The 13,813-nt window shown below is 47.9% G+C and overlaps 1 protein-coding gene across 1 annotated transcript in view; it reads left to right on the top strand.

The window, feature by feature from the left end:
* LOC148505570 (trafficking protein particle complex subunit 9) overlaps positions 1-13,813 on the top strand; it is a 361,954-nt gene that overhangs the window by 24,757 nt on the left and 323,384 nt on the right. The window contains exons 6-7 of the mRNA XM_088448050.1: positions 2,678-2,799; positions 7,571-7,696. Of these exons, the coding sequence (XP_088304176.1) occupies positions 2,678-2,799; positions 7,571-7,696 (248 nt within the window). The remainder of the gene's footprint in view (positions 1-2,677; positions 2,800-7,570; positions 7,697-13,813) is intronic.

Raw genomic sequence — 13,813 nt, 5'->3', positions numbered from 1 at the left:
AACACAGCCACCTATTGCAGAGTCTGCTATACACCCCCATCATCTAATAGTAATAACACAGCCACCTATTGCAGAGTCTGCTATACACCCCCCCGTCATCTAATAGTAATAACACAGCCCCCTATTCCAGAGTCTGCTATACACCCCCCCATCATCTAATAATAATAACACAGCCACCTATTCCAGAGTCTGCTATACACCCCCCCATCATCTAATAGTAATAACACAGCCACCTATTCCAGAGTCTGCTATACACCCCCCCATCATCTAATAGTAATAACACAGCCACCTATTCCAGAGTCTGCTATACACCCCCCCATCATCTAATAGTAATAACACAGCCACCTATTGCAGAGTCTGCTATACACACCCCCATCATCTAATAATAATAACACAGCCACCTATTGCAGAGTCTGCCGCAGACTGTGCTATACACAACCCCCATCATCTAATAGTAATAACACAGCCACCTATTGCAGAGTCTGCTATACACCCCCCATCATCTAATAGTAATAACACAGCCACCTATTGCAGAGTCTGCTATACACCCCCCCCCCATCATCTAATAGTAATAACACAGCCAACTATTGCAGAGTCTGCTATACACAACCCCATCATCTAATGGTAATAACACAGCCACCTATTGCAGAGTCTGCTATACACACCCCCATCATCTAATAGTAATAACACAGCCACCTATTGCAGAGTCTGCTATACACACCCCCATCATCTAATGGTAATAACACAGCCACCTATTGCAGAGTCTGCTATACACACCCCCATCATCTAATAGTAATAACACAGCCAACTATTGCAGAGTCTGCTATACACACCCCCATCATCTAATAGTAATAACACAGCCACCTATTGCAGAGTCTGCCGCAGACTGAGCTATACACACCCCCATCATCTAATAGTAATAACACAGCCACCTATTGCAGAGTCTGCTATACACACCCCATCATCTAATAGTAATAACACAGCCACCTATTGCAGATTCTGCTATACACACCCCCATCATCTAATAGTAATAACACAGCCACCTATTGCAGAGTCTGCCGCAGACTGAGCTATACACAACCCCCATCATCTAATAGTAATAAACAACTTGTTGTATGCAATCGTGGTAGCAGAGCCCCACTTGTCTCTGCATTCCTTGTGAGGGAGCTCCCGCTTTTATGTGCATTGCCGGGTAGGAGAACCTCCGCTGTTGTGTGCGTTGCCGGTAGAGGAGCCCCCACTGTTGTGTGCGTTGCCGGTAGAGGCGCCCCCACTGTTGTGTGCGTTGCCGGTAGAGGAGCCCCCACTGTTGTGTGCGTTGCCGGTAGAGGAGCCCCCACTGTTGTGTGCGTTGCCGGTAGAGGAGCCCCCACTGTTGTGTGCGTTGCCGGTAGAGGAGCCCCCACTGTTGTGTGCGTTGCCGGTAGAGGAGCCCCCACTGTTGTGTGCGTTGCCGGTAGAGGAGCCCCCACAGTTGTGTGCGTTGCCGGTAGGGGAGCCCCCACAGTTGTGTGCGTTGCCGGTAGGGGAGCCCCCACAGTTGTGTGCGTTGCCGGTAGAGGAGCCCCCACAGTTGTGTGCGTTGCCGGTAGAGGAGCCCCCACTGTTGTGTGCGTTGCTGGTAGAGGAGCCCCCACTGTTGTGTGCGTTGCCGCTATAGGAGCCCCCACTGTTGTGTGCGTTGCCGCTATAGTAGCCCCCACTGTTGTGTGCGTTGCCGCTATAGGAGCCCCCACTGTTGTGTGCGTTGCCGCTATAGGAGCCCCCACTGTTGTGTGCGTTGCCGCTATAGGAGCCCCCACTGTTGTGTGCGTTGCCGCTATAGGAGCCCCCACTGTTGTGTGCGTTGCCGGTAGTGGAGCCCCCACTGTTGTGTGCGTTGCCTGTAGAGGAGCCCCCACTGTTGTGTGCGTTGCCTGTAGAGGAGCCCCCACTGTTGTGTGCGTTGCCGGTAGAGGAGCCCCCACTGTTGTGTGCGTTGCCGGTAGAGGAGCCCCCACTGTTGTGTGCGTTGCCGGTAGAGGAGCCCCCACTGTTGTGTGCGTTGCCGGTAGAGGAGCCCCCACTGTTGTGTGCGTTGCCGGTAGAGGAGCCCCCAATGTTGTGTGCGTTGCCGGTAGGGGAGCCCCCACTGTTGTGTGCGTTGCCGGTAGGGGAGCCCCCACTGTTGTGTGCGTTGCCGGTAGAGGAGCCCCCACTGTTGTGTGCGTTGCCGGTAGAGGAGCCCCCACTGTTGTGTGCGTTGCCGGTAGAGGAGCCCCCACTGTTGTGTGCGTTGCCGGTAGAGGAGCCCCCACTGTTGTGTGCGTTGCCGGTAGAGGAGCCCCCACTGTTGTGTGCGTTGCCGGTAGAGGAGCCCCCACTGTTGTGTGCGTTGCCGGTAGAGGAGCCCCCACTGTTGCGTGCGTTGCCGGTAGAGGAGCCCCCACTGTCGCGTGCGTTTCTGGTAGAGGAGCCCCCACTGTTGTGTGCGTTGCCGGTAGAGGAGCCCCCACTGTTGTGTGCGTTGCCGCTATAGGAGCCCCCATTTTGGATGGAGGAAATGTGAGCGGCTGGTAGACATTACACCACAGTTCTGGTTTCTGCGTGTTAACTTTTCGTTTATGAAATTAAAATATCAGTGATAATAGCTGCCCTTAATTCAATTAAATAAAGTGTGAATATTTTCATGAAATAGGTGCCCTCTCCACCAACGGGATAAATTTAGATGCCAGCATGGAGATTGGACGTGCCAAGAACTGCCTGAGCCCTGACGATGTCATAGAGAAGTACAAAGAGGCCATCTCTTATTACGGGAAGGTACGGTACTTACAGGGTGCTATTCTACGGGGCGAGTCTTGTTCTGTTACCATCATATACATAATATGTATGATTTTTCTGTCAGGCGATATCAGTGATATGCGCGCCTGCTGCTTATGTATAACTGAAGTCAGCCATTTTGTGGGTGGAACCACTAAGCAATACACAGAATGGCAGCTGCTGAAATCAATGTATTGCCCCATCCCAGGTGCTTGTGAGGAAGGGGCTGATCTAGACAAGAGAACAGAGTTCCCCAGCACACTGCAAAGGACCAGCATATGAGATCCTCATCCTACATAATTGCAAATATATGTAACGGAGATCTCTGCATTGCTAACATATGGTAAGCCACCAAGGCGTCTCCGTTTTGGGGGTCCTAACGCTACATAATAATAGCGCCCTCTTCTTTGTCATACATTTATGTATTTTCTTGCTACTTGATAAGGGTTGGGTATGAGATCCCGGCTGTCGGGAAGACGCTGGTCAGAATACCGACACCCATAAGGAAAGACATACTCACCTCTAACCCTCCCTCCCTGGTGCCCCCCCCCCCTAGTGCCTAAACCTCCCCTCCCCGCCACCTAAACCTAACCCCCCCCCCTTCCCGGTGCCTAACCCTAGCATTCCCCCCCCCTAGTGCCCAGACCTAGCACCTCCCGCACACCCTAAACCATCCACCGCATCCTAAACCTAACACCCCAACCCCGTTGCCTAACCCTAACCTCCCCCACACCCTAAACCTAACCCTCCTCCCTAGTGCCCAACCCTCCCCGTAATGCCCGACATTCTCCTTCGGGATGCTGGCTGTTGGGATTCTGGTGCCGGGATCCCGACGCTGTCTGGATTTCGGCGCCAGTATTTTTCCCCTCGGCATCCCGCACACTGGTATGATGACTACATCCCATTGATAATGGCACACACATTTATATGTTTCTAAATTGAGAACTAACCACTATGCAGCCTAAACATTCACTAGAAAGTATTGTTATCGATGAGGCATGAGGAGTGGGGTGTCTCATACCTCTGTGACATCAATATGTTTTAGTGAGTAAAATGGCTGAATTCTCATTAACTTGGTCCACAAAATGGCTGCCTCCAGTCTGTGCCTGCATTTAATCCTCCGAGTTCTAGCATACTGCTGTTTCCAATGTAACATTTCATTTTGAGACGTCTAGTGTAGAGATGGACATAGAAAGCCCAGCATGGAATGGTTGCCGATCTGCCGACATAAAATCACATCGAATCCAGTCAGATGGTGTAGCCATCGATGATTACACTGTGCGCATGCACAGAAGCATTCAGAGCTTTGCGTATGCGCACATTAACTAGCTGAGCTGCAGACACCACTTCCAGATGTCCGCGGCGAATTGGCATCGGAAAACTGTATCCAGAGGCTGGCAACCATCAAATACATGCAATTCAATGGAAAAAGCACTTCCATCCAATCGGGAACATCGATGGTTGCTAACCATCGACTTCTGATGTCCATCCCTAGGCTAGTGCGAAGTAAACTAATGAATGTAAATATCTGGATGCCATTGGTTAATACTTTATGCAAATTTGCATCTATCTTTGTATTTAACCCCTTAATTATGATGTCACAGACCTGGGTTCCAAGTCTTCTAGTTACAGATATACAGCGTTAATTATGCTGCTTCATTTCAAGTCAGTTGTTAATTATTAAGGAAGACCTTTCCTGTTAGTATAATTAATGCTTAATCCCCAGTCCCCTGTGGTGAAACATTCGCCGTTCATGTCCTGTGTCTGACCTCACACACTAATCACTAGAGATACGTCTGACCTCCTTGTTAGGGACCGCACTGAATATTACACGGCCGTCCTATATGTGCCCAACGCAGTTATTATGCTGTAATTAACTCAGGTGTATAGCGGTTACCGAGGGAGAAGTATCCTACATTTCTTAGAGGGGTATTCAATATGAAACGTTAACTTCACTGTCGAAGTTAACGTTTCATATCGGAGTTTTTTTCTGCGTTAAGGTATGGTGAGCGCTCCCGCTTATCCCCGTATTCAATATAAAATTAACGAAAACGGGAAACTCCGAAGTTGGATTTGCGTAAAGTTACGAATTTTTCCTTAAAATAATTGTAAGACCCCCCTAAAGTTGTAAAAACATGGGGGAACACTATGGGTACCCCCGTTTTAGCCTTTAATTGAAAGTCGGGGATTTAAATAGCCGCAGCAGGTGTTATTTTCCCGACATTGAAGAAGTGATGCAGAAGAGCACTTGGGTAATTTTTTTCATTTTTTTTTAAGTGGTCCCATCAAATTTGGGGTACATGAAAATGGGTACTAGCATATTTTTAAGTCCCTAAAGTTATTTTTTAAAAATTCTGCATTTGTGCACCTGCCGCTATAAATCTATTCTAGAAAACACCTGCCGCTAATAATCTAATCTAGAAAACACCTGCCGCTAATAATCTATTCTAGAATACACCTGCCGCATACATGCAGAATAGCCCTGAACCTATTTCCCTATTGTTTAACAATTTTTTCCCATTTTTTTTTTTTTTTTTCCACCCCAATTTTTTAATTAATTTTTTGGGGTGTCCCTATTTTTTTTTTAAAAACTTTTTTTGACACAGTTCTTTTTTAAATGTCATTCCCAGGGGTGCAGGCTATTTTTTTTAAGCCTGCACCCCTAAACCCCAATTCTGCACTTTTTTTCGACACCTATTCAATGGTGAAAAGTTATCACCGTTTTTTATCAAAGACTTTTCAAAACTGCGATAAGTCTTTGAAATTGAATACGGTGTAAAAGTAAAACCTGCGATAATGATGTCATACCTCCAATATTAACGCAAAAACGATGTTATCGCACCCATATTGAATACCCCTGTTAGTGTTCAGAATTAGACATAACCTTATTTATTATGAATCTATACACTATCAGGATATCCCGGATGTGACCTGGACGCAGCCAGTGATATTTTACCTCTGTATTTCCACATTACTGTGTTGTTGCTGAGGTTTTGTGAGATTAATGTAAGCGACAATCTTTGGGGGGTGTGATAGTTAAATAAATGTGTCATTAAACCTCCCCCCAACACATAACAGCTCAGCTCGACACAGGGCTCCAATAGCCAGATTTAGCTGCCCGTTTCGTGCCATAATTTATGCCATCGAGGGCTGCGGAACTGCTTCCCCTCATGTATATGAGTTTCCTCTCACGGCCGCTTGGTGTGGAGTGGAGTGGAGGTGACTCGTACCATGGCGACGATGGGGTTAGTGTGCCTAACTACTAAGGGTACATTCCCAGCCTTTTGCTGCTATTATGGTGACCAACATAGGACACAGTTTTCCCGCCTTTTTTCTTTTCTTGCAATGTGAGACGCTGGGGGCCCAGGGCCGTCTTAACAGCATTGTAGGGGCCTGGGCAAAGCACTGCACTGGGGCCCCTACCTAGCCATTCACGGTAATATAAATGGAAAATAAAATTTAAACCTTTTAGATTTATTGGTACTTTAAACAAAATCAGTGTATAAACATAAAAAGCAGGATATAAAAGCGAGGATTAAGGATTCCAAATCCCTCTCTTCTTCTCCAGTTCGCAGTGCAGTTCCTGCTCTGCACTGCAGCTGTGATCAAAGTAAGGGGGGCCCCCTGATAGAGAGGGTCCCTGGGGATCGTGCCTCCTGTTCCCCCCACCCCTTAAATCCGGCTTTGTGGCTGTGATTGTGTGTAATTCGCAATCAGAGCTGGCTGGCCGATGCACGGAGCGAGCGGCCGTACACTACATGTAGATGTCCCCCGGCCCTGCCTTCCCTTGCTCTAAGGTCTCTAAAATCATGGTGCCTTGGGCAGCTGCCCAGTGTGCCTGTACGTCAGGATGGCCCTGCGGGAGCCACCTTGATATTAAATGGCGCTTACTCTCCCAAGCTCCATGTCATCAGCAATAATAATGGTGGTTATTAGCTATGAGCGGCGCGGATTCACCTCTGTTTTTCCCGCTAGGTGCAGCTGTGGAAATGAGGCAAAATGTTATTGTCCTGGAAAGCCCAGATATCACGTGTTTTGCATCACATGTAGATTATACGCCATCCAAAACACACGAGATCTGAGCTTTCTGGAAGATTAAATTCTGCCTCGTCTTCAGAGCTGACATTTCCTGGAGTGTTGCGGCACAGCTGCCATGGGTATAGTTACACCCTTGATGTATGAGTGAGTTTGAGGTATGAAGAAATGTTTCATGACTGAGAAGGGGTCATTTCAGTTCACTGTGATATGCCCGACCAGCAGTGCTGCGCACATATCGGCCATTTATGGTAGGCTGAACCTCTCATTGTAACGGGCGCACTTCTGTGGCGTGCGACGCAAATCTTGCTATGTTGTGGGCTGCTAAGAGCTGTTCCGGAACGGGCCATGGCGCTAATTATATTGCCCCCCTCATAAAATTTTATTGTGAACTAAGCTGTTCTGACAACCGTGCGAGTCCTGTGCTGCGCTAGAATACGCCGTATGTGATGATGCAGTATGAAACCTGGCGCCACAGCCCAATAACCCCTCTATGTCCCTTTCTGAAATTTCTTCCATGAATTCATAAAACTCAGATAGTATTTGCTGGGATTTATTAATGGGGCGACGTCAGCCGGGTTCTACCCAGTTATATGAATCATGTTAAAGTTGCGAATTTGTACATAATGTGTGAAAGTTTCTCATCTGCTCTGTTGGAATGAATGATTTTATTTTTATAGTCAGTTATTGCTGTACTGCTGTAAGCCCCCTAATAATAATATAATCTTATCTGCAGTCCAAGGCGGCCGGGGTGATCGAGCTGGAGGCCTGCGTGAAAGCGGTACGGGTTCTGGCGATACAGAAAAAGAGCATGGAGGCCTCGGAATTCCTGCAGAGCGTGGTCTACATAAACCTACGTCAGGTCAGTCTGCGTGATCTGTTCTGGGAATCGTTACACTGTCACTTACTGTTCTAAGCCTGGGCTTAGGCTGATATAAGATGCTGGTATGACTATAAAATGTCACTAATTCTTTAGGCCAGAGGTTCCCAAACTTCGCCATTACAGTCCAGGTTTTAAGGATATCCATGCTTGTGCCCAGATGGTTAAATCAACTTGACTGAGGTACTAATTAAGTCACCTGTTCTCAAGCATGGATAGCCTTAAAACCTGGACTGTAATGGCGGAGTTTGGGAACCTCTGCTTTAGGCCATGCACCTCTCACAGTTCGGTGACCAAGGACCGGTTCTGGTTAGAATTGGTAGTAACACGTGCCGTGTGCGTTACTGCAATCTTCATACTTTCCTGGTGCTAGTTAAAGAACATAGCAGCTGTGACACTATTACATTACAGGGATTCACATGGTTTATCGTTCCTTTATTATTCTCTGAGAACGTTGTAAGAGGAATTCCTAACCGACTGCCGTTAGGTGAACACTTAGTGGTGGTTACTACATGAGCTAAAGGAGGTGGCACCAGTAGTGACGTGGGTGACACAGGCTGGCCGCCATTGTATAGCTGCGTGCAGGACTAACCGCTGTGCAGCCCAAGGCCTGTATTCCATTACGGGCGAAAAGCTGCGATCGGCGTAAGCGCAATGTAGTCGCTTGTTTTGAGGCAAAGTTTTCGGCTACTTACACAATGCGCGCTCCCGCTTTGCGCCCTATTCAATTGCAAATCAGGCGAAAACGCATATGTGCGAATGCAGCAAATAACTAAGTATTTTTTTGGGGGGAAATCAGTCTGTACCCCCGAAAAACCTAACTCACCCAGGGAATCAATATAGAAGTGTATTAATAGCCCTAATAATAGTAATTAGGGATCTTATATTGAGTCAAAGGGCTGTTATATGCATAAGTGTTGAACAATGATATAAAGCAATGTCTTTTGTGAAAAATAATTGCTGTATTTAAATTGGGGGTACATGTAAATGGGTGCAGGTATATTTGTGTGTCTGTAAAGTGCAGATTTTAAAAATACACCTGCAATCCTAAAAACACTTGTCCCATCCATACAGCCCCCCTAAATGCTTGTCCCATCCATACAGCCCCACAAAATGTTTGTCCCATCCTTACAGCCCCCCAAAATGCTTGTCCCAATACTTTAGCTTCATTTTCAAACACTTTAAATTTCGCCCCAACGATGACATGTCGTTTTTTTTTTTTTTAGGGTGAATTAAGATCATTTTCTATTGTTATTTTTGCCTAATTAGTCATAAAGGGGGTGTCCAAAGGGTTCTGAACCAAGGGCCTGATTCAGAGCCGGACGCTATTCGCGCTCGCTCGTTCATTTAAAAGGGGTGGCTATTTAAATGAACCGTTCGCACTTTGCGGTCTGTTCACGCCTCTATGTCTGAACAAGCGAACAAAACTGGCGGTCGTAATTTTGAAAAAGACGCCCCTTGGCCGCTCGCACCATACGTCATGTCCGCTATTTAATAGATTAATCGAGTACATCGAACAGCGTATGAACTGCTCGCTATTCTTGTGGTTGGTTTTTCCTACCACAATCTTGCGAGCAGTTCTGACTATAAATCAACCAAGTGACGTGGTCCATGACGCTGCTGTATTAATTATGCACACCCATAAAACGCCCGTTTTGACCTTTAAGCACGCCTGCGTTCTGATCTCCACTCTCCGTTTTCAAGCACCTTCCCCTGTTACCACCCACATACGCCTCCTCCTGTCACTCAAAATAGCAGGCATTCGCTATTTAGCGATCAAACAATTTTCGGCGCACTGACTGGTTCGCGCATGCATATTAAAATCCGTACGCATGCGCAGTTGTGCGAACATCGGTCGGAACGAACGAGCGCCCGCTTACGAGCGGCTCTGAATCAGGCCCCAAGTCCCTACATTTTTAACTCAATATAGGGATTTTGCTCATCTTCTCTCCTGCCTCTGGGTGAAGAAACTTTATCGCTTGTTTTTGCCTATAGAGTTTTTCGCCCAGGTGAAAACGTCCTGGAATTGAATAGGGAGATACTTCGGAAAGTGGCGAAAACCACGCATTGGCGAAAGCTTTTCACCGATTGCAACTTTTCATGTCTAATTGAATACGGGCCCAAGATGGAGATCGGTGCCCTAGCAGGAATCTCTCCCCACTGCCCACTCTCAATACTGCCTGGGCATAGAAGCGATAAAGGCTGGTCATCTGGGGGCAATAAAAATTATGACTTTGTTTGGTTCAACTTACATATGTGAGCGGACGTTCTCTGTAACGCATTTACAAAAGCATCGTCTGGGATCACACATAACTGTGACATCATGCGATTTGCAGCCACAAACCCCTCGCCTGGCCTCCTGCACATTGGGCCTGATTCAGACCCGCTCGCAAGATGCGATCGCTCGCTTGCAGAAAGGGGCGGGATATGTAAATTAAGAGCTCGCACTGCGTTGCGTATGGATGCCCACTGTGCGCTCGCAAGTGTCTGAAGACGCCCCCTTGCCACTCGCAATACACGTCATCTTCGGGAAATGAAGGATTAATCGGGACCATCTTGAGCCATCGGAGCTGGTCGCAGCCCTTAGGGTTGCCATAGCCTGCCGCAAGCACTGCGATCAGCGCTGGCTGAAATACATGCAGGTGACATGAACAATGACGCTACTTTGCTAATTATGCACACCCTTTAAACGCTGTTTTGGCGGGCAGACACGCCTGCATTCGCAACACCACTCCCCCGTTCACAGGCACCTTCCCCTGTTGCCACCCACAAACGGCGCTATCTGTCACTCAAAATAGCGACCTGATAGTGGCTTACGAGCTACCAAAATCAGATCACAACGAATGGCATGCGCACGCGCTCTGTGAATTATACGCATGTGCAGTTGGGGGAAAATCGCTCACAGTGAGCCCCTTAGCGAGCGGGTCTGAATCAGGTCCATTGTCCAGTCAAAGACTCAGCTCCATTGTTCCCATTAATGCAGCATCTCATCACAGTGAGTAAATTACAAACTAAATATCATTAGAACTGCACTTATTTCACTGTCTTTTTTTTTTTTTTTGTAATGTTTATTACAGTAAGATTTTCTCTGCAAAGAGCCCGTATCCCATTGCTGGGAGCCTAACTGTGGGGTCAGTCTGTTGTGGCAGTCGCACACTAGACCCAGCGAGGCAGGGGCGGCCATGTAATTTGGGATACATCGTGGACCAGGGCCCTGATTCAGAGCAGAACGCTCGCTCTGAATCAGGGCCGTCCTATTTAAATGTGGAGCGGCCTTATGGACGCTCGCATAGCTGTGGGTTACCACCCACAGCTTATGCGAGCGTCCATGATGATGGTCTATCGGGCTTGCGACGAGACCCTGCGGTAGGGTCTCGCTGCCGCAAGCCCAGGAGTGATTTTGGCTCTATCAGAGCCAAAGTCACTCCCACTGACATCATTACTGATGTCAGTGGGGCCGGACTCAGACGGTAGGCGTTCCCATGGGAACGCCTCCTTCTGGCCGCCACGCCCCCGGCACGCCCACCAAAGGGGGCGTGCTGTCAGTCACCATCGACAGCACGCCCCCTTTGGTGCTAGACCCCGAGCAACGTATTTCACGCCGCTCGCCGGGTCTCGCGCATGCGCACGACGGAGCTCCCTCCGTTGTGCGCCTGCGCATTCTCACAACATCGACCCGCTTGCGAGCGAACTTTGCTCGCGAGCGCGTCTGAATGATCCCCCCAGGTTACAGGGCTGTTTTCACCTCATTCGTTTATTTTGAGGCGAAGTTTTTGCCTACTTACACAATGCGTGCTCCCGCTTTTCGCCCTATTCATTTGCAAAACAGGTAAAAATGTATACGTGCGAGTGCAGCGAATAGCGAAAAAGGACAATTTTTTTTTTGGGGGGGGGGGGAATCTGTCTGTACCACCTAAAAAGCCTAAATGACCAAGGAAATCAATATAGAAGTGTATTAAAGCCCTAATATAAGTACTTAGGGATCTTATATTGAGTCAAAGGGCTGTTATATGCATATTTGCATAAGTGTTGAAAAATTATATAAAGCTATGTTTTTTGTGAAAAATAATTGCTGTAGTTAAATTGGGGGTACATGTAAATGGGTGCTAGTATATTTGTGTGTCTGTAAAGTGCAGATTTCAAAAATGATAAAAATACACCTGGTCTTTCTTCACCGGCCGTCATATATAAGATAAGCTACAGCTATCCTCAGAACGAAGCTGTTCAGTACTTAATCTCATCAGGGGTAGTAATCGGGGTTGCCGGCATTTGGCTTCCTCCTTCCGGGAGGGAGCTGTCGGGTAACCACACGGGGGGCGTGTCGCAGCGAAAAGGGGGTGTGGTCTGGACCATAACGCGTCATTGGGGTGGGGCATAGGGCGTGACAGCGCGATCACGTTATAGTAACTCCGCCCCCTCTACACAATGCCGAGATAAATGGTATTGTGAAGCAGGGGGTGGAGCTACAATGACACGATTCAGCGCGAATTGCGTCACCCCCCCCCCCTTCCTCTCCCGCTGCTGGGGTTTATACAGCTGACTCACTGGGGCCGGGAGGCTTGCCTTCCTTTCCAGGGGGCCGGGAGCGCCCCCGGATTTTTCGTAGGCTCCCGGCCGAATCGGGAGGGTAGGCAATTATGGTAGTAATTCTAGTGTCGAAAGAGCAGAAGCTATTAGGTTTTCACTTCTCTCTTTTCTCGGCACAGAAATCGCCACATTCTGAATCTAAATATCCAGCTTCAGATGGGCTGGATCAAGATGGAGTTCCTGAGGTCTGTCATCGGCAGCAGGGACGTGTTACATTAATACATGTTCGGGCATGTTCCAATCAGGGAAGGCTACCAGTTCCTTCTCAGATCTGCTGGCCATACCCAATTTTTGACTCCACCATTCAACCTGATGTGTGTTTGTGAAGATAATATCAGTGATGTTTGCCCTTCTCAGATCTGGGGGCTGAATGTCATTCTCTACCTTAGATGATCGGCTGATAAAGATGGACAAGCCAGCCTTGAGGCAGGCTGATGTTCTGGCTAATGCTCAGACCTGACAATCATATGGTTGAGTCTTCAACTGCAAAAAAAATTCAACCTGACGCCTTCCACGTGGATGGTCGTCTTGGGGCTGCTATACTACTCCCAGCATCTGAAAATGTTCTTGCCGGTGGACAAGAACCTCTCGCTACAGGGATTCTCGCTACAGCTGCTGTTCGCTTGCAGGCTGGTGTCTGTTCAGTTTTGCATGAAAGTTTTTGGAGAGATGCTTCGACCTTTAAGGCAGCACGGTTTACTTTGTTTTCAGTTGATCGTGCTCAGACATTCACAACGTTAAGTGCCACCTTCAGGGTTTCCACATATTAATGTGGTGGCGCTCAGAGCTTTTTTAACCGCTGTAGTTAGAGGGGGAGCATTCTTGCGTGGAAGAGGTGTGATGTCTTCCTCTAAACAAGACCTGTTGGCTCTGGGTTTTTTTTCTTCAGCAGACCTTTAGATCTGCTGGCTTTATCTTTGTGGGGATTGAAGCCATGATCCTTAGTGCTAAGGACTTCTTTAACAGCATGGTTCAGACCGTTCTCCGATAAGAAGCCTATTTCAGCCAGACATTTTGGCAGTAGGTGTAAGACTTACTTGTTCTGTTGTGAACGGAAGGGATATCCAACCTCTTCTTTTTGGTTGGCCTGTTTACTCCTGCTCTTGTTGGAGAGGCTGGATGAGACTTAGCGCCTTGAAGGTTCAGGTTTCAGCTCTTTCTGCGATCACTGGTATGTGCAACCTGCATACCCCCCCCATTACCCATGTAGCGTCTTGGGAACTCTACCTGATGTTGACAGCCCTAAAGTGTCTTCCTTTCAAACCGTTGGATTCAGTGAAGGTCAAGTTCCTTAGCCGGAAGATTACCTTCCTGTCACAGCTAGGAGAGTTTTGGAGCTTTGGGCTCTCCCTTGTAGCTCAACACTACTCATCTATATGAAGACAGGACTGGTTTCAGACTAAACCTTCCTTTCAGCCCAAAGTGGTCTCCAGGTTCCCCATTAATCGGGACATGGTGATTCCGGCCTTGGACCGCGGTAAGTCCATAGAAAAATATGTCTCTCTTCGCTCC

This window comes from Taudactylus pleione, unplaced genomic scaffold (genome assembly GCF_031769625.1).
Source record: "Taudactylus pleione unplaced genomic scaffold, aTauple2 ptg000450l, whole genome shotgun sequence".
Lineage (NCBI taxonomy): Eukaryota > Metazoa > Chordata > Amphibia > Anura > Myobatrachidae > Taudactylus > Taudactylus pleione.
The sequence above is the reverse complement of the archived record's forward strand: the minus strand, read 5'-3'. Positions and strand labels throughout refer to the sequence as shown.